The sequence below is a fragment of the Cetorhinus maximus genome, chromosome 13, assembly GCF_964194155.1.
Source record: "Cetorhinus maximus chromosome 13, sCetMax3.hap1.1, whole genome shotgun sequence".
NCBI classification, from domain to species: Eukaryota; Metazoa; Chordata; class Chondrichthyes; order Lamniformes; family Cetorhinidae; genus Cetorhinus; species Cetorhinus maximus.
The window spans coordinates 76,095,916-76,121,093 of record NC_135891.1 but is presented as its reverse complement, the minus strand read 5'-3'; the positions used below and the strand labels follow the sequence as shown (position 1 = coordinate 76,121,093).

The 25,178-nt window shown below is 43.1% G+C and overlaps 1 protein-coding gene across 1 annotated transcript in view; it reads right to left on the bottom strand.

The window, feature by feature from the left end:
• LOC144688717 (uncharacterized) overlaps window positions 1–24,965 on the bottom strand; it is a 31,182-nt gene extending 6,217 nt beyond the window's left edge. Inside the window, exons 1-4 of the mRNA XM_078555591.1 lie at window positions 24,925–24,965; window positions 17,966–18,057; window positions 12,310–12,351; window positions 6,409–6,461 (exon numbers count right to left, since the gene is read on the bottom strand). Coding sequence (XP_078411717.1) covers window positions 6,409–6,461; window positions 12,310–12,351; window positions 17,966–18,030 — 160 coding nt within the window. The 5' untranslated portion in view covers window positions 18,031–18,057; window positions 24,925–24,965. The remainder of the gene's footprint in view (window positions 1–6,408; window positions 6,462–12,309; window positions 12,352–17,965; window positions 18,058–24,924) is intronic.
• Window positions 24,966–25,178: the final 213 nt, after the last annotated feature.

The window sequence follows — 25,178 nt, the reverse complement described above, 5'->3', positions numbered from 1 at the left end:
ACTTCTCCATGACAGACATCAAGTTAACTGGCCTATAGTTTCCTGTTTTCTGCCTCCCTCCGCTACTTTCCAATCTGATGGAACCTTTCCAGAATCTAGCGACTTTTGGAAAATTTAAGACCTTAGGATGTAGTCCATTGGGACCCAGAGACTTGCCAGCCCACAGCTCCATCATGTTTCCCTAGTGATTTCAAATTCACCAAGTTCCTTTCTCCCGTTCTCCTCCTGATTTGCTGGAATTTATTTTGCAAGCTCTATAGGGATCACAAAAGCAAAATATTTGTTCATCTCTTCTGCCATTTCCTTATTATTTATTATTAACTCCCCACTGACACTCTAGAGGACCAACACACATTTCACTTACTCTTTTCCTTTTCCAAACTGTCCTGAAAACACTATGGACTCATCTTCCAGGCTGCCTTTGTCAATCTGATTTGTGCAATCTAAATGTAGATTAGAAATCACCCCCAATTATCACAGTACCTTTCTCACAAGCCCCCATTATTTCTTCCACAAGTAATTTCTTAACTTAGTTATTTCTTATCCTGGCCCAAACTGATTCCACGTCTTGATCTTTAGAACTAAGGTCATCTCTATTGTAATCCTTCATTAACAGAGCTACCCCTCCACCATTTCCTAACTTCCTGTCCTTCCAAAATGTCATGCACCATGCACCCTTGAATATTCAGGTCCCAGCCTTTGTCATCCTTCAGCCATATCTTTGTAATGGCTATTAGATCGTACATATTTATTTCTATTTGAGCTGACAATTCATCCATTTTGTTACAAATGCCATGTTCATTCATATACAGAGCCTTTAGTTCAGTCTTATTACTATTTTTGCAACCTCTAGCCTTACCTGCTGGCATACTTATACTCTTTGTCCCTTCCTGCCACACTGATTTCATTATCCTTATTGCTACCCTGCTCTCTTGCCTTTTCCTCTCTAACATCTTCCCTCAATTGATCCCTCGCTCCCACTATTTAACTTAAAATAGTTGTTTGGTAGTACAGAACTTGAACATTGCTGAAATAAAAAGACATGTTGAAGCTTTTCATCTAGCACTCATTAGGACACCTGAAGAATACCAATATAAGGGGAAAACAACAATTTATACTGTAGGTGAAGAGAGTGCTGATTGGTTGGCAAGTGGACTCAGTTCCTAGAGGCATTGCCATGGGGAATGCACCAGTGATGGTGACTGACAGTCATCAAAACCCATTTCTCCTACACCAATCTTTGAGCCATGCATTCAACTCTCCAATCTTATTTGCCCTACGCCAATTTGCTTATGGCTTGAAGATAGTCTCTGGATTAGTACCTGAGGTTCTGCTTTTTAATTTAGCCCCTAGCTGCTTATACTGCCTAAGCAGAAACTCTTTCCTAGTCCTAGCTATGCCATTGGTACCTACATGGATCACGCCAACTAAATCCTCTCCATTCCACCCAAAGTTCCTCTTTAGCCCAGAGCAGGTGTCCCAAACCCTGGCACTGATAGGCAACACGGCCTTTTGGACTCTCGCTCTTGGCTGCACAGAACTGTGTTTATCCGCCTGACTATATTGTACTCTACTACCACCATATCGCTATTAAACCCCCACCCCAGATTGATTGGCTTCCTGTAACACGGTCAGTCCTAACCATATTCTATGTAAAAAAGGTTTTCCTCATGTTGCCATTAGTTCTTTTGCCATCCACCTTAAATCAATGTCCTCTGGTTTACAACCCTTCCACCAATGGGAACAGGTTCTCTCCCCTAGGGTCTCAGCCCCTCAATTTTAAACACCACTACCAAATCTCCTCTCAGCTTTCTTTTCTCCAAGAACAACGACAGCCTCCCCAATTTATCATTTAACTGATGTCCTTCATCCCTTGAAACATTTTCTGAACCCTCTCTAATGCATTCATATCCTTCTTGCTTTCTTGTCAATTAGGTACAAGATCTTCCCTTTTAAGATATCCTTCAAACCCTACCTCTTTGACCAAGCTTTTGGTCATCTATTCAAATAACTCCTTACATGCCTTTGTGTTGAATTTTGGTTTCGTAATGCACCTGTGAAGCTCTCTGTGACACTTTACTATATTAAAGATGCAAAATTAAGTTGTTGTTTAAGAACGAATGTGTGCAACCTGTAGCTCAGTTGCACTGCTCGTGTCTGAGTCAGAAGTCCCAGTCTAGGGACTTGAGCACATAATCTAATTTGATCCTCCAGTGCAGTACTGAGGGAGTGCTGCACTATTACAGGTACCATCTTTTGGATGAGACATCAGACAAAGTCCCATCTGCTGTCTCGGGTGGATGTAAAGCATCCCCCAGCACTATTTCAAAGAGGAGCAGGGTATTTCTCAAGGCATTCTGGCCAATAGTTATTCCTGAACCAACATCACAAACAGATATATGGTCATCATCACATTGCTTCTCGTGGAATCTCTCTGTACACAAACAGGCTGTTGCGTTTCCTACGTTGCACAATGGCTCAATAACTACACGTTTAAAACTACTTAATTGGATGTAAAGCATTATGGGATGTCCTAAGGTCATGAAAGGTGCTATATAAATACAAATCTTTTTTTAAAAGTGTGAAATGTACAGAATGTTGTTGTCCAGCAATGAGCCTGTACCCCAATGACTGTGATCTTGTCTTAGTCAGAAAATCATAGGTTCAAGTCCCAGTCAAGGGCATATAACATAAACTTTCAGGTTTGTATCACCACAGATGTCCCATATCTTCTCAGTGATGAGAACTGCCTGCCAACAAGTAATTGGGATGGGCACCTGGACTTGCCCTGGGGGCCAATTAGGAGATACCCAGGCATCAACCCTCAGGATTTGCCAAGTCAGTGCTGTCCCTCCTATACAGCGGAGAGAAATGTTGGAAATACACATACAGAAAATTGGAACTCTAAAGTGAACTAGAACGAGAAAATCTTCCTCATCAGTCAATATGTAGTGAAATTAAACTAAAAAGTGTGTATTAACAGGCAAGATTTAGGAAGAGGAAGAATCCAGCAAGACAAAATAAAACGTTTAGAATACATAGCAAGACAAAGGTCAGAGATGGAGGCAGGAAAGCACAGGAAGGTGATTAATCTGTTTCCCTCAGAAACCTACCAAAGAGTGAGAGAGATTTAGTCAAGAAGCACCTAACACAGATAGCTGATGGTCTATGCAAGATGCTGCCTCAATAAAAAACAGGAACATAAGAGCTGTGCTCAATTCCACTAACACAAGTTAGGGAAGCTTAATCATTGATCGCTTAATCATTGATCACTTGACTAAAGTCAAAACAATAAATTCAAAGTGGATACATTAAACAGTCTGAAAATGCTCCCCTTGATGATCAGAGACCACCAGGGAATCAACTGTTGGCAGGAAAATTATCCCACCCACCACCCTTTCCATCCTGTTCAATGGGCAAGCAAGACAGCAGCAGCTGGAGCACAGACTCTTCAGCAAATCTCAGGAGGTGTAGAAGGAAAGAAGCAGAGAGAAAGAACAAAGTCAGAGATTTACAGAAACATAAAATTGGGAAGAAAGTAATGAGGATGGCTACTTGATAGTAACTTTTAAACAACAGTATAAGAGTTAAAAAGAGAATAAAACAGGAATATAACATTCAGATAAATACATGGATTCAGAAAGATGTAATATATGTGACGTTTTTAAAAATGCAACTCACAAAGTGAGATTGGAACGAAATTCACTTCAAGACTTTAATCAACCACACCAGCCATGAAAAATCTGATCCCCTGGGCTCTTGCTTCATCTTCACTAGACGGCATATTTCTTCTCAAGCAAATAATTTGAGACATGACGTGTGGTAAGTGTAGCATGTTTGTGAGGAACAAGTTACTTTGGCCCCTGCCAGTCCCAAAGTTCTCCACCACTGGGGGTTTCTCTCAACTCATGTCTGCCTCTGGTGCAGACTAATAAATAGAGATTAATTGCTATGATGAGTCAACAGCTCCACTGTTACTGTATTATACAACTACCCGAATGGCAGAAGGCGAACCAGATGGGAGTGTGTTCTTCATCGAGCAATTCCTATGTTCCCACGGATTCCACAGAGATGCTACCTTGGGTAGGACAGAAACCCTCCATGGAGCAGAAAACAAAATAAAATCCAAAATAGACAAACTGCACAGAGAAAACTGCATAGAATAAACTGCAGTTCCAAGCCACTGCTACAATCATGAAATCATTGATTAGTGAAGCAGGCAATGAGAGTTGGAGACACAGGCAGATTAATGTAGGTATGAAGGCAGCCAGAACATGGTATGCCTACTAACAATTACAAACTAAGATGGCAGTTGAGTATATGGAGTGCTCTGTCCATGCAGGTACCATCATATTTCAGTGTTTACAGGACAGAAACAGGTCATTCAGTCCAACAGGTCCACGCCAATGTTTATGCTGCACAACAGCCTCCACCTGCCCCGAATCATCTAATGCCATCAACATATTCCTTTCTCCCTCATGTTTTCATCTAGCTTCCTCACCTCAAATGCCTCTTGTGATAGTGGGATCCACATTTTCACCACTCTCTGGGTAAAGAAGTTTTGCCTGAATTCCCCAGTGAAATTCATCAATGACTATCTTATACTTAGGCCCACTAGTCCTGGTCTCCCCTAAAATGCAAACATCTCTACTGCTACCCATTTCTAATGTTAAAATGGGAGAGGTGGCAGACAGGTGAAAGAGAGAGAAAAAGAGATATGGATGAGGGAAGTGATCAAGCAAGAGGGAAGAACAACTTCCCATTTTTATAGTTGGTTTCAAAACCTTAGGCCATCTCAAAGCTCTGCACAGCCAATTAAATATTTTTGTAAGTTGTCACTGTTGTAGAGAAGTGATGCTGCCCATTGTGCACAGCAAGACCCCACAAACATGGTAATGACCAGATAATCTATTTTAGGCGTTGGCTGAGGGATAAATATTGGCCCCAGGGCATTGGGGAGAACTCTCCTGCTCTTCCTCAAAATAAAGCCATGGGATCTTTTACGTCTTCTTGAGGGCAGATGGCAGCTTCAGTTTAATGAATCATCTGAAAGGTGGCAGCTCTGACAACTCAGCACTCCCTCAGTACTGGACTGGAGTATCAGCCTAGATTATATGCTTGCATCCAGGAGCGAAGTTTGTACACATCATCTTCAAGCTGGCATTTAAAGCAGGAAGAGAGTTCTAGTAAGTGTATTTATTGCTCAAATTATACTGCTTTCTACAAAAGAAAGCAATTAGCCAATTATTTTAAAGTTTTAAAAATATCAGTGTTACCACTGCTCTGTAGACCCTGGGACGAGGCATCTCTCCCTGCCATACTGTTTAGGTCACTGGGATTAGCCATATGAATCTAGCACGGATTCACTGCAAAATTCAGAAATGTGACTTTACATGTGCCTCATATGCTTCACAGCAACTAAACCCTGGCTCATCAAACTAGGAACCCTGCAAATTGGGGCCTCCTTGAGGGATCTCCACATTAGGAACAAATGGACGTTCTTAAATAAAAAAATACTCACATAACAAGATGAACATTTTGTTCAAGAATGGAGAGTACTCTGAATGAAAAGTACTCACCTGGAATTCCTTGCATTTTCAATTTACCCTTTCTCTTGTTATGCTTTCTTTAATCAGATAATACAATCTCAGTAAAATGGGTCAGCATTGCGTTCTGAGGTTTACTTTTTCCAACCTGATGGGAAGCTTGGCTGTGTAGACAGACACAGGTACGAAGGAGCAAGAGCTTCCGAAACATGGCCAGGCATGCCACCTGGTGGCTAAGCATAGGAAAGTGCACCATTTTGTACATGATATCACTCAATGTTTTCAACATTGAGGGCTGCAGAAATAACTTACATCTCTCTTTATTCTCATCAAATAATTCTGTACGCAAAGTATTTATTATTCTTGCTGATATGATAGTTCCTGTGTTATATAATTGTGAATCTCCAACTTCTGAATTTCCCACTAATTTTACTCCCAGATAAGCGATCCTGTGCTCTGAATTTTTGATTTTCCTATTAAAAATGTTTTTCCTCCAAAAAGTGTACAAAATTCAGCAGTGATACTGCTAAAAGCCAAATGAACAACATACTTAACACCTGACATCCAAGACTAAACAATGCCAGGTGAGTCAGAGCTGGTTCACAACAAATCAAACCAGAATGATAATTCTGCAAACTGTTGTGCAACATGGATACAAGCACGTGTGGGATAAGTGAGTGCAGGAAGGGAACACTTAACAGGAGGTGGAATGAGTACAGTGAGGAACAGTGTGACAACCATCCCCCTCATGAATAACATAGTTACGGTAACAAGATTAAATAATGACACACACTGGGAGAACCAGATTGAATAAAGAAACTTGAAACTGGAAGGATTGACAGAATTAAAAACATATTTTTACCTGTCGTCAGTTCATGGCCATCTTCTCCAAAACCCTGCAGTTCTTTTCTCTTTCTGGAATACAAATGAAAAAAAAACAGTAGAAGCAAGTTTAATTCATATAAATAGCCTAAAATAAGTCAAAAAGGATATATCTAAAAGGGGCGAGGTAGGCAGTGGTGCCTGAGGTAGGTAGCAAGATGGTGTGCTCTGGATTACCCCAAACAGGGCCGCTCTGATTTAAAGTAGGCCATCATAATATTATTTAGCAGCTTGTTCCAGAGTGGCACAAGGCAGGGAGCTGATGGCTGATCAGTTGCCTACCGCATGCAGAATAACTCACTGGAATCACTATTTATATCCAGCAGTACTACTTAATGTTCTAACTTGAAGAGTTTGTGGCTTCTGTCTGAAACTGTGCAATGCGCAGGAGTAGCAGGGTATTAGACAGGCAACTACATTATCTTTTTAAGAAGGTGTGGCAAGCACAAAATGTTAGTCTGCAGCCATGATCTTTGTATCATACTGGGTGTAGATGTTCTTGCCAATCATGGAAAGAATATATAAACGTATAGAAGGTTATATATAGGTTATTTAGAAAATCTTCCACCTCCCTACCCCCACCTTTCATGTCTCTTTCCTTCTCACCTTCTCTGTTCCCTCCATCCCCTCTAACCCTTATACTATCTCACCACCCCCTTTCTCTCTACCACCTCCAACCTTTCACATTAACCTGCTCTCTTCCATCTGTATAAAGATGGACTATCTTTCCATTGTTACCGTATAAGGAACCCCTAAGTGCTTTTGAATAATACCAGAAAAACGGCATAAATCTTTATTTTTAGTACATTCTTCTCAAACTCTGTCTGGATTAAGCTGGAAATCCCTTCCCACTCTCCATGACCAACCTATAAAGATAATCAACTGTGATAATGGTATTGGCAGCAAAAGACTTAGCCTGGAGGAAAACCCTACATTTTCCAATGACTGGATTAGCAGTTTGTCACCAATAGTTTCTACCCTGAACTTGTCAGGTTATTATCAGGATCCAGTCACGTGGCTCCCATGATCCAAGCACAGCACTCAAAACAGACACTTGTTCAACAACTTAATATAAACATACAGTACTCATGGATCTCCTGTGGCATTGCTCACTGATGGTCTGAGCTCCACTGTCAGTTTAGCTGCTGAGGTGGAGCGAGTTAAACCTGGCCTGTCTCTTTCTTTCAAGCACTCCCGTGGGAAAGTAGTCCAAGTGGGCAACTCCCACCAAACACACTGCTTCTCAATCTCCGATTCGAACTGCAGCTGATCATAAACCTCAGGTTTCAGGTCAGAGGAATCCAGTGAGGAAAAAAAATTGGCTCTTTTGTTATTAGCTTGCATGTTCATAGCACCTTCAACTGAGTAAAACGATCCAAGCAGCTTCACAAAAGCATCATCAAACAAGGTGTGACACTGAAGGATATAAAATGATCTTAGGACAGGTGACCAAAAGCTTGGTTAAAGAAGTCAGTTTTGAAGAGCGGCTTTACATTATAAGAAATAGGAGTAGGCCATTCAGCCCCTAACATTCGATAATGCCACAATCAGATCAGCCATGATATTAACTCCACTTTCCTGCTTTCCCCCCCCCACTTAAAGAAGGAAAGAGGTAGAGGAAGAGGTGGAGGGGTTTTGGGAGGTAATTCCAGAGTTGAGGGACCAGGCAGCTAAAGGCACAGGCACCAATAGCGAAACGATGAAAATCAGGATGCACAAGAGGCCAGAATTGTTACAAAATGGAGATATTGGGGTAGCAAGGCAGCGGAGGGATTTAAACATAAGGTTGAGGATTTTAACAACTTCGATTGATGTAGTGCCTTTAACATAGTAAAATGACCCAAGGAACTTCACAGAAAAAAGTTAAACAAAATATGACAATGCACCACATGAAGAAATGTTAGAGCAGGTGACTCAAAGCTTGGGAAAAGGTAGATATTAAGAAGCATCTCAAAGGAGGAGAGGGGTCCAGGGATGGGGAGTTTGCCAGATTGGGAGTCAATGTGGGTCAGTGAGCACAGGTATGATAGGTGAACAGGAATTGGGATGAGCTAAGGTACAGGCAATGGAGTGTTGGGTGAACTCAAGCTTGGAGATCTGAGGTGGGTGGCTGGCCAGAATAACACTGGAATAGTTGAGTTTAGAGGTAACAAAAGCATGAATGAGTGTATCAGCAGCAAATGAGCTGCGGCACAGGCAGAGATGGGCAATTTTGGGGAGGGGGGTGGAATTTGGTGGTCTTGGTGATGGAGAAGGTATTGGGTCTTTAAGATACTGTGCATCTACAAAAAAGTGAAATTGTATGAAGACATGCACAGGATGCAGGACTGTTTACATTTGTATAGACTATTATAGAATGATGCAGTTCAGACAAAGGCCATTCAGCCCATTGTGCCTGTGCCAGCTCTATGAAACAGCTCTCCCACTACCCTGCTCTTCTCCCCAAGCCCTACAAATTCTTACCCTTTTTATCCAATTCCCTTTTGAAAGTTATTGATTCTGCTTCCACTAACCTTTCAAGCAATGTTTTCTAAATCACAACTGTGTTTTAAAAAAAAAGTCTCACCTCGCCCCTGGTTCCTTTCAATCATATTAAATCAGTGTCATCTGCTTACTGACCCTTCCGCCATGAGAAAAAATTTCTCCATATTCACTCCCTTAAAACCATTCATGATGTTGGACATTTCTATTAAATCGTCCCTTAATGTTCCCTGTTCTATAGAGAACAACCCAGCTTCTCAAGTCTTTCCTCATGAAGTCCCATAGCATTGGTACCATGGAATGGAGTCCTGACGGAAAGCAGGAGTGAGGAAACCATAGGAAAGTTACAGCACAGAAAGAGGCCATTCAGCCCATCCTGTCTACTCCGGCTGAAAAAACTAGCCCCCCCATTCTAATCTCACCTTCCAGCACCCAGTCCATAGCTTTGCAGGTTACAGCACTTCAGATGCAGATCCAGGTACCTTTTCAATGAGTTGAGGGTTTCTGCCTCCACCATCAATCCAGGCAGCAAATTCCAGACACCTACCATCCTTTGGGTGAAAAAGTTTTTCTTAATATCCCCTCTAATCCTTCTACCAATCACATTAAATCCATGCTCCCTGGCAATTGACCTCTCTGCTAGGGGAACAAGTCTTTCCTGTCTCTCTGTCCAGGCCCCTCATCATTTTGTACACCTCAATCAAGGCACCCCTCAACATCCTCTGTTCTAAGGAAAACAGCCTATCCAATCTTTCCTCATAGCTGCAATTTTCAAGCCCTGGCAACATTCTTGTAAATCTCCTCTGCACTCTCTCCAGAGGAACTATGTCCTTCCTGTAATGTGGTGACCAGAACTGTACATAAAACTCCAGCTGTAGCCTAGCCAGCATTTTATACAGTTCCAGCATTACATCCCTGCTTTTGAATTAAATACCTCGTCCGATAATGGAAAGCATTTCATATGCCTTCTTTACTACCTTACCTGCCACCTGTGGACATGGACTTCAAGGAAGTGTGGTTGAGGTAGCTGTGGGAGTCCATGGACTTGTGGTGAATAGTTGTTGACAGCCTATCTTCAGAAATGGAGACAGAGAAGTCAGGGAAGGGAAGGGAAGAGTCAGAGATGGACCAGGAGAAGGTAGAAGTTGGAAACAAAGTCAATGAAATTTTCCAGTTCATGGCAAGAGCAGGAAGTGGCACCGATACAGTTATCAATGTACCGGAAAAAGAGAAGGGGGCAGGGAGGAGGTCCCTGATTAGGACTGGAATAATGAGTGTTCCACATATCTCACAAAAAGACAGGCAATAGCTAGGACCTAAGCGGATATCCATAGAAATACCTTTTATTTGGAGGAAGTAGAGTTGAAGTAGAAGTGAGAACAAGTTCAGCAGGCAAGGGAGGGTGGTGGAGGATGGGTACTGGTTGGGCCTCCATTCAAAAGAACTGGTAAGTTCTGAGGCCGTCTTGGTGGGGCATAAAGGTATAGAGGGATAGGTCATCCATAGTGAAGAGGAAACAGTGAGAGCCAGGAAACGCTCAGTTTCTCAGTCCCTGTCTGCGACCTTCCCCACCAGCGCTTCTGACATGTTTCCCTTTTTCAACTGAGGAATCCCCTTGCACCCCCCCACGTCAAGGTTGACAGGGCCCTCCACCATGTCTAAAATATTACCCGCAATTCTGGTCTCACCCTTCCTTTTCCTTCCAGAACCACGATAGGGTTCCCCTTGTCCTGACCTTCCCCCCCGCCCCTCCCACCACCCACCCCCCGCCCCTCCCACCCACCAGCCTCCATAATCAAATGATCCTCTGCCATTTCCACCAGCTTCAGTGTGATGCCACCACGAAACAGATCTTCCTTTACCCTCCTCTTTCAGCATTCCGAAGGGATCATTTCCTCCCTGGTTCGCTCCTCAGTCATCCCTAACACCCCCTCCCTTCCCTATAGCACCTTTCTTTGCAAGCGTAAGAGATGTAACATCTGTCCTTTCACCTCCTCCCTTCTCACCAGCCAGCATTCCAAACACTCTTTCCAAGTGAAACAGGGATTTAATTGTACTTCTTTCAATTGTCTTCTCTACATTGGAGAGACCAGATGCAGACTGGATGACCTCTTTGTGGAACACTTCCATTCAGTCTGATAACATGACTCTGAGCTTCCTGTCGCTTGACATTTTAATTCTTCACCTTGCTCTAACTCTGACCTGTGAACAGCCTGCTATAGTGTTCCAGTGAAGTTCAAAGCAAGCCTGAGTCTATAGACTTCTGGGTTCAATACGGAGTTCAACAACTTTAGATAAAACCTCTGCCTCCATTCTGTTATGTGTTTTCTCTTTTTGTTTTGCTGGCTTGTTTCTTTATTGATCCCTTCACGTTGCATTCAGATGGCCGCTACATAGCCATTCACGACTCATCAGGACACAGTCTTTGTTTTTTTTTACTATACCCATTCCCACTCTCTTTGGCTTTTGAATGACAAAATATTTTGTTGTTTAACCTCTTCTGCCCTCCACCCTATCACAGACCTTCACTTTTGTTCTTTCTGCCGTCTCCCCTTTTCTACAGTCTTAAAAACACTTACATTTCTATCTTCCTTCTGTTCTGATGAAAGGTCGACCTGAAACATTAACTCTGTTTCTCTACACAGATGCTGCCTTAGATGTTAAAGAAACAAGGTACAGGAACCAAGAGTGCCTCAAATCAATCCCTCCAAAGACACATGCTATGACAGTTCAGATCTCTTATCATCAAAAGAACCTGACTTTGAATTAGTCAACACCTCCCAACCCCCACACACCTCAACAACAGATGAACTTTCAATCCCATGATCAAACACAGGGCACCTATGCAAAAGGAAACTCCCCAAAAATGTGGTGGTAAAAGAAGTGTCTTTCATGAACACCAGCTGTACTGCCAATGCCATACTTTCAAGTGTACTCACCGCCAGTGCCGTACTTTCAAGTGTACTCACCGCCAATGCCGTACTTTCAAGTGTACTCACCGCCAATGCAGTGCTTTCAAGTGTACTCACCGCCAATGCAGTGCTTTCAAGTGTACTCACCGCCAATGCAGTGCTTTCAAGTGTACTCACCGCCAATGCAGTGCTTTCAAGTGTACTCACCGCCAATGCAGTGCTTTCAAGTGTACTCACCGCCAATGCAGTACTTTCAAGTGTACTCACCGCCAATGCAGTACTTTCAAGTGTACTCACCGCCAATGCAGTGCTTTCAAGTGTACTCACTGCCAATGCAGTGCTTTCAAGTGTACTCACTGTTTTAATGTAATGTTGAAATTCTCTAGAAATTGCCTAATCTGACAAATTTGGAAACAACTTCACCTCTAAAAGGGACAAATACGCATTTTGCAGCCGGATCTTGTCTGTCTCCAGGTTTGCATACTCACAATTTGAAGTTCAGCACAGCTCCTGCATTCATCAGCAAGGTGCTACAAGAAACAAAGTGAACACAAGAAGAAACAATTTTATCTTGTAATTTCCCAGCTTTTTTTTATTCTTTCATGGGATGTGGGCGTCGCTGGCTAGGCCAGCATTTATTGCCCATCCTTAATTGCCATTGTTTAGGGGGCATTTAAGAGTCAACCACATTACTGTAGGTCTGGAGTCACATGTACGCCAGGCCAGGTAAGTATAGCAGGTAAAAACAAAAAACTACTGCGGATGCTCGAAATCCAAAACAAAAACAGAATTACCTGGAAAAACTCAGCAGGTCTGGCAGCATCGGTGGAGAAGAAAAGAGTCGACGTTTCGAGTCCTCATGACCCTTCAACAGAACTGAGTATAGTTAGGAGAGGGGTGAAATATAAGCTGGTTTAAGGTGGGGGGCGGGGGGAGAGAAGTTGAGGGTGGGGTGGTTGTAGGGACAAGCAAGCAGTGATAGGAGCAGATAATCAAAAGATGTCACAGACAAAAGGATCAAAGAAGTGTTGAAGGTGGTGATATTATCTAAGAAAATGTGCTAATTAAGAATGGATGGCAGGACACTCAAGGTACAGCTCTCGTGGGGGTGGGGTGGAAAGACTGACAAGGTATTAGTTGTAGATTTAAAAATAATGGAAATTGGTGGGAAAAGAAAAATCTATGTAAATTATTGAAAAAAACAAAAGGGAGGGGGAAGAAACGGGGTGGGGATGGGGGGAGGGAGTTTAAGATCTAAAGTTGCTGAATTCAATATTCAGCCCGGAAGGCTGTAAAGTGCCTAGTTGGAAGATGAGGTGCTGTTCCTCCAGTTTGCGTTGGGCTTCACTGGAACAATGCAGCAAGCCAAGGACAGACATGTGGGCAAGAGAGCAGGGTGGAGTGTTAAAATGGCAAGCGACAGGGAGGTTTGGGTCTTTCTTGCGGACAGACCGCAGGTGTTCTGCAAAGCGTTTGGTCTCTCCAATGTAGAGGAGACCGCATTGGGAGCAACGAATGCAGTAGACAAAGTTAGGGGAAATGCAAGTGAAATGCTGCTTCACTTGAAAGGAGTGTTTGGGCCCTTGGACGGTGAGGAGAGAGGAAGAGGCAGGTGTTGCATCTTCTGCGTGGGCATGGGAAGGTGCCATAGGTGGGGGTTGAGGAGTAGGGGGTGATGGAGGAGTGGACCAGGGTGTCCCGGAGGGAACGATCCCTACGGAATGCCACCGGGGGGGTGAAGGGAAGATGTGTTTGGTGGTGGCATCATGCTGGAGTTGGCGGAAATGGCGGAGGATGATCCTTTGAATGCGGAGTCTGGTGGGGTGATAAGTGAGGACAAGGGGAACCCTATCATGTTTCTGGGAGGGAGGAGAAGGCGTGAGGGCTGATGCGCGGGAGATGGGCCGGACACGGTTGAGGGCCCTGTCAACGACCGTGGGTGGAACACCTCGGTTAAGGAAGAAGGAGGACATGTCAGAGGAACTGTTTTTGAAGGTAGTGTCATCAGAACAGATGCGACGGAGGCGAAGGAACTGAGAGAATGGGATGGAGTCCTTACAGGAAGCGGGGTATGAGGAGCTGTAGTCGAGGCAGCTGTGGGAGTCGGTAGGCTTGTAATGGATATTGGTGGACAGTCTATCATCAGAAATTGAGACAGAGAGGTCAAGGAAGGGAAGAGAAGTGTCAGAGATGGACCATGTGAAAATGATGGAGGGGTGGAGATTGGAAGCAAAATTAATACATTTATCCAGGTCCCGATGAGAGCATGAAGCAGCACCGAAGTAATCATGGATGTACTGGAGAAAGAGTTGTGGGAGGGGGCCGGAGTAGGACTGGAACAAGGAATGTTCCACATACCCCATAAAGAGACAGGCATAGCTGGGGCCCATGCGGGTACCCATAGCCACACCTTTTATTTGAAGGAAGTGAGAGGAGTTAAAGGAGAAATTGTTCAGTGTGAGAACAAGTTCAGCCAGACGGAGGAGAGTAGTGGTGGATGGGGATTGTTCGGGCCTCTGTTCAAGGAAGAAGCTAAGGGCCCTCAGACCATCCTGGTGGGGGATGGAGGTGGAGAGGGATTGGACGTCCATGGTGAAGAGGAAGCGGTTGGGGCCAGGGAACTGGAAATTATTGATGTGACATAAGGTGTCAGAGGAATCACGGATGTAGGTTGGAAGGGACTGGACAAGGGGAGAGAGAAGGGAGTCAAGATAACGAGAAATGAGTTCCGTGGGGCAGGAACAGGCTGACACGATCGGTCTGCCGGGACAGTTCTGTTTGTGGATTTTGGGTAGGAGGTAGAAGCGGGCCGTCCGAGGTTGGGCGACTATCAGGTTGGAAGCTGTGGGAGGAAGATCTCGTTTCTTCCCCCTCCCTTTTGTTTTTTCAATAATTTATATAGATTTTTCTTTTCCCACCTATTTCCATTATTTTTAAATCTACAACTAATACCTTGTCAGTCTTTCCACCCCACCCCCACGAGAGCTGTACCTTGAGTGTCCTGCCATCCATTCTTAATTAGCACTTTTCTTAGATAATATCACCACCTTGAACACCTCTTTGATCCTTTTGTCTGTGACATCTTTTGATTATCTGCTCCTATCACTGCTTGCTTGTCCCTACAACCACCCCACCCTCAACTTCTCTCCCCCCGCCCCCCACCTTAAACCAGCTTATATTTCACCCCTCTCCTAACTATACTCAGTTCTGTTGAAGGGTCATGTGGACTCGAAAGGTTGACTCTTTTCTTCTCCACTGATGCTGCCAGACCTGCTGAGTTTTTCCAGGTAATTCTGTTTAAGTATAGCAGGTTTCCTTCCGTAAAAGAAGAAAACTGCCGACTTTTACAGTTAGTTTCTTCTGACAGAAAACCCGAGTAACATCCCTGGAGTACAGGCAAGTGCTTAGTTTAGGAAGTTTCAATGTTGCAGTTAAAGTTTTAAAATTCCCTTGCACCAAACATTCAGAAAAGTTGAACACATTTTTACGGTTTGATGCGGCAGCCAGGTATGACAATGAGAACTTAAGAAATATAAGCAATAGGAGGTAGTTCGACTATTCAGCTTCCTCCACCATTCAATAAGATCATTACTGATCTTTTACTTCGGCTACACCTTCCCACCCTATTCACACACCCTTTGATTCCCATAGAAACCCTCTGGCTTGAATATACTCAACAACCGGACATCGCAGACTGGATGACCACTTTGCAGAACACCTTCAGTCTGTCCGCAAGCATGACCCAGACCTCTCTGTCGCTTGCCATTTCAACACTCCACCCTGCTCTCATGCCCACATGTCCGTCCTTGGCCTGCTGCATTGTTCCAGTGAAGCTCAACACAAACTGGAGGAACAGCACCTCACCTTCCGACTAGGCACTTTACAGCCTTCCGGACTTAACATTGAGTTCAACAATTTTAGATCATGAACTCTCTCCTCCATCCCCACCTCCTTTCCGATCGCCCTTTTTTTTCCCAATAATTTATATAGATTTTTCTTTTCCCACCTATTTTCATTATTTTAAATGTATTTCCATCCATTGTTTTAGCTCTACCTTTTAGCCTATTTTGATCCCTTCCCTTCACCCCACCCCACCCCCACTAGGGATATCTGTACCTTGCTTGTCCTGCTTTCTACCCTTAATTAGCACATTCCTTAGATAATATCACCACCTTCAACACCTCTTTGTCCTTTTGTCTATGACATCTTTTGGCCATCTCCACCTATCACTGGCCCTCTATCCAGCTCTACCCCACCCCCCTTAAACCAGCTTATATTTCACCTCTTTTCTGTTTTTACTTAGTTCTGTTGAAGAGTCATACGGACTCGAAACGTTAACTGTGTTCCTCTCCACAGATGCTGGCAGACCTGCTGAGTTTTTCCAGGTATTTTTATTTTTGTTTTGGACATCGACAGCTCGTTGGGGTAGAGAATCCCAAAGGTTCACAACCCTTTAGGTGAAGAAATTTTCTTCACCCAAGTCCAAAATGCCCTTCATTCTGAGAGTGTTACCCCCTAGATCTAGACTACCAACTAGGGAAGCATCCTCCCAGGTGCTGCCCTGTAAAGTCTCTTAGAAATTTTATATCATTCAATGAGATCGCTTCTTATTCCTCTAAACTCTAAGGAATGTAAGTCTAGTCTACTTCCTCATTAGGCAATAATACCCTAATCCCAGGAATCCAATTAGTGAACCTTAGAGAGCTAAGGGAAGTATAGCCTTCCTTACTCCAGGTGTGGTCACATCTACATACTATACAATTGCAATAAGACTTGACCCTTGTTTTTTTATTTTGTTTTTTCATGGGATATGGGCATCACTGGCAAGGTCAACATCTGTTCCCCATCCCTAATTACCCTTGAGAAGGTGGTGGTGAGCCATCTTCTTGAACCACTACAGTTCATCTGGTGTGAGAACAACCACAGTGTTGTTAGGAAGGGAGTTCCAGCATTTTGACCCAGTGACAGTGAAGGACGGTGTGTGACTTGAAGGAACTTGCAGGTGACGTTCACATTTATCTCCTGCCCTTGTCCTTCTAGGTGGTAAAGGTTGTGGGTTTGGAAGGAGCTGTTGAAGGAGCTTTGGTGAGTTGCTGCAATGCATCTTGTATATGACACACACTGCCACTGGGCATTGGTAGTGAAGGGAGTGAATGTTTACATTGGTGGATGGAATGTCGATCAAGCCGGCTGCTCGTCCTATATGGTGTCAATCTTCCTGAGTGGAGCCGCACTCATCCAGGCAAGTGGAGAGTATTCCATCACACTCCTGACTTGTGCCTTGTAGATGATGGACAGGCTTTGGGGAGTCAGGAGGTGAAAAACAAAAGGTCAGGAAAAACAAAGGACCCAACACACACCCTTGGGGAACTCCACTACAAATCTTCCGAATGCCTTTATCAAATCTCCTCTCAGCCTTCTTTTCTCCAAGAAAATCAGTCCCAACTTCTCCAATCTACCTTCATAACTGAAGTTCCTCATCCCTGGAACCATTGTCATAAATCTTCTTTGCACTCTCTCCAATGCCTTCACATCCTTCCTAAAGTGTAGTGCCCAGAACTGGATGCAACTCCAGTTGAGGGCCGAAGTAGCGTGTTACTCAAGTTCAACATAACCTCCTTGCTCTTGTACTCTGTGCCCCAATTAAAGCCTATGTTACTGTAAGCTTTCTTAACCGCGCTCCCATCTGCCCTGCCACCTCCAATGGCTTATGCACATACCCTGGTCCCTCTGCTCCTTTAGAATAGTACCCTTTATTTTATATTGTCTCTCCATGTTTTTCCTACCAAAATGAACCACTTCACATTTCTCTGAATTGAACTTCATCTGCCACCTATCTGTCCATTCCACAAACTTGTCTATATTCTTTTGAAGTTCTACACTATCTCCTCACAGTTGACAATGCTCCCAAGTTTTGCATCATCCATACATTTTGAAATTGTGCCCTGTAAGCCAAGATCTAGGTCATTATTATATATGAGGAAAAACAAAGGACCCAACACACACCCTTGGGAACTCCACTACAAACCTTCCTCCAGCCTGAAAAACATCCATTAACCATGATTTACTGTTTCCCATCACTCAACTATTTCATACCCAATTTACTACTTTCCCTTTTATTCCATGAGCTATAACTTTGCTCACAAGTCTGTTGTGTGGCACTCTATTAAATGCCTTTTGGAAGTCCATGTACACCACATCAGCAGCATCACCCTCGTCAACCTTTGCTGCCACCCCTTCAAAAAAAAATGCAAGCAAGTTAGTTAAACATGATTTTCACTTAAGAAATCCATGCTGGCTTTCCTAATTATTATTTTTGGAAGTTTCCCCACCAAAGTCATATTACCCCCTAATCCTATGAACCCTAATTTTGTGTAGCACCTTATCAAATGGTTTTTTGAAATCCAAATGCATTACTTCCACTGGTCCCCTCTTATCCATCTGAGGAGGTACATTCACAAAAAACACAGACAGGTTTGTCAAACACAATTTCCTTTTCCTATATCCATGTTGACTCTGATTTTCAAAGTGCCCTGTTATCACATCTCTAATAATAGTTCTAGCATTTTCCCTACCACTGATGTTAAACTAACTGGCCCATAGCTCCCTGTTTTCTCTTTCCCTCCTTTCTTAAATTGCAGTTTACATTTGCTACCTTCCAATCCACAGGGCCCATTCTAGAATCTATGGAGCCTTGGTAAATTCCTGTAGTGCATCTTGTAGATGGTACACACTGCTGTTACTGTCCATCTTTTAGAAAATCAAAGCCAATGCATTCAACACCTCTGTAAACACATCTCAAAACTCTAAGATGTAGGCCATCAGCTCCAGGGAATATGTTACTTGTAGTATCATTAATTTCTTCAATGCTATTTCATCACTAATGGTAATAATATCCCCAATTTCATTTTCACTAGAGCCTCAGTTCTCTAATACTTCTGGAATCTTTGTGTTTTCTACTGTGAAGACCTTACAAAGTATTCATTTAATGTCTCTGCCATTTCCCATTATAACTGCTGTCTCTGCCTCTAAGGGGCCCACATTTACTCCTGCTAATCTCTTCCTTTCTTAAATACCTGCAGAAACTTTTACAATCTACTTTTATGTCCCTCATTCATTGACTCTCATATTTTATCTTTTTTTTCATCATCAATTTCCTGGTCATCCTTCACTGAAATTTAAAATCCTTCCATTCCTCAAGCATACTTCTCTCTTTCGCAACATTATAAGCCTCTTTCCTTAATCTAACACCATCTGTAACTTGTTAGCCACAGTTAGACCACTTATGAGATTTTTTATCCATATAATCTTGCAAATGATGAATTAATTCCTTAAACGTTTGCCATTGCCTATCTATTGTCATATTTTTAATGTAATATGTTTTTCCTGTCACATTGTTCAAGGATTTATATCGACTGTACTCATTCAAGCTAAAAAATTACTTGTAATATATAAAAATTTCAATGGGATATAATTTTTCATGAAAAATAATTCAACGAAACTTAAATCCCACAGATCCAATTTTTAAAAAAAATTATATTGATAGAGCACTTTCCACAACCTCAAATGGTCCAGGGCTTTAGAGCCAATTAAGTCCTTTTGAAGTGTAGTCTCTGTTGTGATGCAGGGAAAACAGCACTCAGCAACTCTCATCTGATAATCACCAGATAATCTATGTTTTTAGTGACAGTTGAGGGTTAAACATTTGACAGGAAACCAGAAAGTACTTCTCTGTTATTCTCTGAAATAGTGTCATGATATCTTTTAAACCCAACTGAAGGCAGAGATAAAGCCTCAGTTTAACATTTCATCCAAGAGATGGCACCTCTGACAGTGCAGCATTTCCTCAATAAAGCACTACAGGGTCAGCTCAAATCTCTGGAGTCAGACTTGAACCGACCTGACTTCTGATTTGGAGGCAAAAGTACTACCCACTGAGTCACAGCTAACACTTGGGTCAATGCTTCTTGTGGCAAAGGCTGCATTAATGATGTGCTGAACAGATAAAAAACATTCATCAGACAAATGGATCAATGCCAAAATGTCTGACAATTTTGTGTTTGTTAATTCAGCCCTCTTTCAAAATTAAATTTTTAGAGTTTTATATGATCAAAGGTGCAAAAAAAATTCTCCATGGAGAACTTCACATTTAATGATATTCTGGGTGAGGTAGAAGAGGAAGAGAAAGAAAATTAAGGTAAGGTGCTTTCATATTATTAGATGCTGTGAGGTTGGACAGTTCAGGCCTGTGAATTTGGAGGGCTGTGCTGGCATAACTAAATCAAACTTCATGCTTTTTTTATAAAAGGCAGTGTAAAATGAAACAACTTTTATGACTGAAGCAATATTTTATTGGTTCAAGGTAATTTGTCAAGAGAAACTTTTCTGCAGATGCAGTTTTAAAATCAATGCTTTGAAATTGAAAAAGCTATCCGTCACTTGCAAGGTTATTTATTTATAAACTGAGCACAGATATATGTTGAAGCAAGTTTGATCAACATTAGATTCTATCAGATCTAAATCAACACTGATCAGCCGCTGCTGGTCCTGTTAACTGAAATTAAGTTTCAAACAAGCGTTTGAAAAAAATAAGAACAAATTCCACACAGAATTTCACTCTGCTTTAGAAAATCAAAAAGGAAACTGTAAATTACTCAAGGAATTATTTCGGCAACAAAGGGAGCACACACAAATCTTGGGCTGCCGTACACATTAAAGGCATTATTCATCAGGATTACAGCTTAAGGAACAGAATTTATGTGCCAAATGTTAAGTAAGGATCTGTCCATGTCAACAGATGAGCAAGAGATCAGCAAGCCAAGATAACTTAAAAAATACCTGGAAAAACTCAGCAGGTCTGGCAGCATTGGCAGAGAAGAGTACAGTTGACGTTTCGAGTCCTCATGACCCTTCGACAGAACTAAGTAAAAATAGGAGAGGGGTGAAATATAAGCTGGTTTAAGGGGGCGGGGGGGAGAGAGAGGTGCGGGGGGAGGTGGTTGTTGGGACAAGCAAGCAGTGATAGAAGGAGATAACCAAAAGATGTCACAGACAAAAGAACAAAGAACATCTTTTGGTTATCTCCTTCTATCACTGCTTGCTTGTCCCAACAACCACCCCCCGCACCCCCCACCCCCCCTCTCCCCCTGAAACCAGCTTATATTTCACCCCTCTCCTATTTTTACTTAGTTCTGTTGAAGGGTCATGAGGATTCGAAACGTCAACTGTACTCTTCTCTGCCGATGCTGCCAGACCTGCTGAGTTTTTCCAGGTATTTTTTATTTTTTGTTTTGGATTTCCAGCATCCGCAGTTTTTTTGTTTTTAGCCAAGATAACTTGCCTGAAATAAGTCCCATCAACAGCATCAAGCAGAGCTTGTTCCAGACCATTTACACTCCAGAGTTCACTCAGACAGTACATGTTATTCAAGGAGTTGGGACAATGATAATCATTGTGCAAGTGAATGTAAGCACCAAAGTGTATTGTAAAATCCATCACATATTTACAATGCATTGTGCACAAAAAATGGCACAGGTTAGATCATTTTTATAGAATCACAATTATAGAATGGCTACAACACAAAAAAACGTTCAGCCCATCATGTCCCTGCAAGCTCTCTGCAGTAGAGCTGCCTTTTCTCCGTAGCCCTGCAATTTTTTTTCTCTTCAAATAATTATCCAATTCCCTTTTGAAAGCCAAGATTGAATCTGCCTCCACCACACACTCAAGTCAGTGCATTCCAGATCTTAACCACTTGCTGTGTAAGACGATTTTCCTCATGTCGCCTCTGGTTCTTTTGCCAGCGCCTTTTGACTCTTGACCCTTTCACCAATAGGAACAGTTATTTTCCATGTACTCTGTCTACACCCATCATGATTTTGAACAGCTCTATCAAACCGCCTCTCAAACTTCACTTCTGAGAACAACCCCAGCTTCTCCTGGTAACTGAAGTGCCTCATTGCTAGAACCATTCTTATAAATGTTTTCTGCACTCTCCCCAATATTCACATCTGTCCAAGTGGCTGCTAATTCTGTCCCAGATTATCATTTCTAAAAGCTTTTCCAGCACAAAGGATAAACAGACTGGTCTGTAGTTGCATGGTTTATCCCTGCACCCTTTTCTGAACAAGGGTGTGACATGTGTAATTCTCCAGTCCTCTGGCTCTATCCTTTTATCGAGGGAGAACTGGAAGATTATGGTCAGTGCCTCCACAATTTCCACCTTTACTTCCCTCAAGAGTTTATAAGTCACCGGGACCGAATGCAGACAACTAGCCTTTCTAATCCTTCCTCTTTATTAACTTATAGCTCATCCAATATCTCAACTACCTTCTCTTGCACTATAACTTTGGCAGCATCTTCTTCCTTGGTAAACAGACAAGATAAAAAGTACTCCTTTAGTACCTCAGCTATGCTCTCAGCCTCCTTGTATAAATCCCCCTTTTTGGTCCCTGATCGGCCCTCCTCCTTACACCACCCTTTTATTGTTTATACGCCTATAGAAGATTTTTGGATTCCCTTACATGTTGGCTGCTAATCTCTTTTCATATTCTCTCTTAGCTGCTCTTATTTCTTTCTTCACTTCTCCTCTAAACTTTCTATATTTAGCCTAGTTCTCATTTGTATTACCAACCTAGCATTTGTCATACACTACCTTTTTCTGCTTCATCTTACTATCTGTCTTTTGCCATCCAGGAAGCTCTGGCCTTTGTTTTCCCTACCATGCCAACTTGTGGGAATGTACCTCAATTGAATACAAACTCTTTCTTCTTTAAAGGCAGCTCATTGTTCAATTACAGTTTTGCTTGCAATCTTTGATTCCAATTTACCTGGGCCAGATCCATTCTCACCCACTAGCCCTTCCCCAATCATTTAATTTTACTCGATTGCTCCTGATTTTCCTCCTACAGGTAAACTAACCATATGATATTCTAAACATCGTCTCCTGAATACTCCCAGACTAACATTTGATTCACTCACCCCACCTCCTTCCTCATTAGACCGGAAAACAGTAATCTAGAAATTTTTCAACACACTTCAGACATCGCGCTCTCTACCCTATCTTAGTCTATATCAGGAGAATTAAAGTCCTCCATTAGAACTACTCTATAATTTTACACATCTCAGTAATTTCCTTGCAAATTTGTTCCTCCATATCTTTCTCACTAGTTGGTGGCTTATAGAATGCACCCAGCAATGTAATGGTATCTTTAGAGTTTCTTAGCTTGCATCAAATAGATTCTGTCTCTGACCCTTCCAGGACATCCTCTCTCTCTTCAGCACCATTATATTTTCCTCTCTCAATACTGCCACCCCTCATCCCTTCTTTCCTGAACGCTTTATATTCAGGAAGGTGAGGTGAGCATGTCTGCGCTTGACATCAAGGCAGAATTTGACCAAGTGTGGCAACAAGGAGCCCTAGCAAAACTGGAGTCAATGGGAATCAGGGCAAAACTCTCCACTGGTTGGAGTCATATGTAACACAAAGGAAGATGGTTGTGGTTGGTGGAGGTCAGTCATCTCAGTTCCAGAACATCACAGCAGGAGTTCCTCAGCGCAGTGTCCTTGGCTCAACCATCTTCAGCTGCTTCATCAATGACCTCCTTCCATCATAAAGTCAGAAGCGTGGATGTTGGCTGATGATTGCATATTCGTGGCTCCTCAGATACTGAAGCAGTCCATGTCCAAATACTGGACAATAATCAGGCATAGGCTGACAAATGGCAAGTAACATTTGTGCTGCACAAGTGCCAGGCAATAACCATCTCCAACAAGAGAGAATCTAATCATCGCCCCTAGACATTCAATGGCATTACCAACACTGAAACCCCACTATCAATACCCTGGGGGGTTACCATCGACTAGAAACTTAACTGGACAAGCCATATGAATACTGTGGCTACAAGGGCAGGTCAGAGGCTAGGAATCCTACAGCAAGTAACTCACCTCCTGACTCCCCAAATCTTATCCATCATCTAAAAGGTACAAGTCAGTCACTAGTATGATGGAATACTCCCAACTTGCCTGGATGAGTGCAGCCCAACAACACAAGTAGCTCGACACCATCCAAGTGGTGTCCACTTGATTGGCACCCCATCCACCACCGACAAAAGTGGCAGCAGTGTGTACCATCTACAAGATGTACTGCAGAAACTCACAAGAGCCTCCTTAGTCAACACCTTCCAAACCCACGACCGCTACCAACTAGATGGACAAGGGCAGCAGACACATGGGAACACCACCTCCTGCAGTTACCCTCCAAGCCAAATACCATCCTGACTTGGAAATATATCACCATTCCTTCACTGTCACTGGGTCAAAATCCTGAGACTCCCTCCCTAACAGCACTTGGGTGTACCTACATCACATGGACGGCAGCGGTTCAAGGTGGCAGCTCACCACCACCTTCTCAAGGGCAATTAGGAACGGGTAATAAAAGCTGGCCCAGCCAGCGACACCCACATCCCATGAATAAATTTTTTTAAAAACCCATCTTGTCCATTTTTCAAGGTCTCCATTACTGCCCCAACATCATATTCTCATGTGCCTACCTGCAGCTCACCAGTTTTATTTTGTGCATTCATACATGTGTACAGTAAACCAATTTAGGCCTTATTTCATTTCCTCTTATTCTGACCCTATCTAATACCTGATGCTATTTGTTTCTTCTAATTAATCGCACACATTGTTTTTTCTCTTTGCTGGTTCCCATATTCTTCTTACTTCACGTCTCCCAGGGATTCGGCATAAGGCTCAATCCACAATTCGCCATAACACTAACCTTGTAATATTCAAAACCCAATTCCCCCCTCACTCTACCATGTCAACCCCGACACCTCCTCCCTCACTCCCACCCAGCCTCAGACAGCTATATTTATAATTAATGATCCTTCATTCAGTCCTCCATCCGTGGCAACAATAGCAGAGCGGGAGCGGGGCCCAGGCCGCCCTCCGGCCCTGCTTCCTCTCTCTCCCACCCACCCCGGGCCCTGTTGCTCTCTGTCTCTCTTACCCTCCCCCCGCGGCCCTGTCCCTTCTCTCTGCCCCCGGACCCGCTCCGCTCCGCTCCCCGCCCCTCGCGGGTCCTATCTCCCGCCCCTTACCCAAACAGCAGGAAGTCGCCGATCATTTTCCTCCAGCTCACCGCCCAGCGCAGCCTAAGGCGAACAGCCAATCACAGCGCATGCTCCCTACACGGCCACCAATAAGGAGCAGCCGGAAGCCGATTCTACCCAGCATGCTCGGCTGGCCGAGGTGAATCATACTCCTTCAATCAACATCAATCCCCCAAAAACCCCAAAGCTCACCCCCAAAACATCCTCCCCCCAAAAATCCAAAGCCACAAAACCTTCTCTCC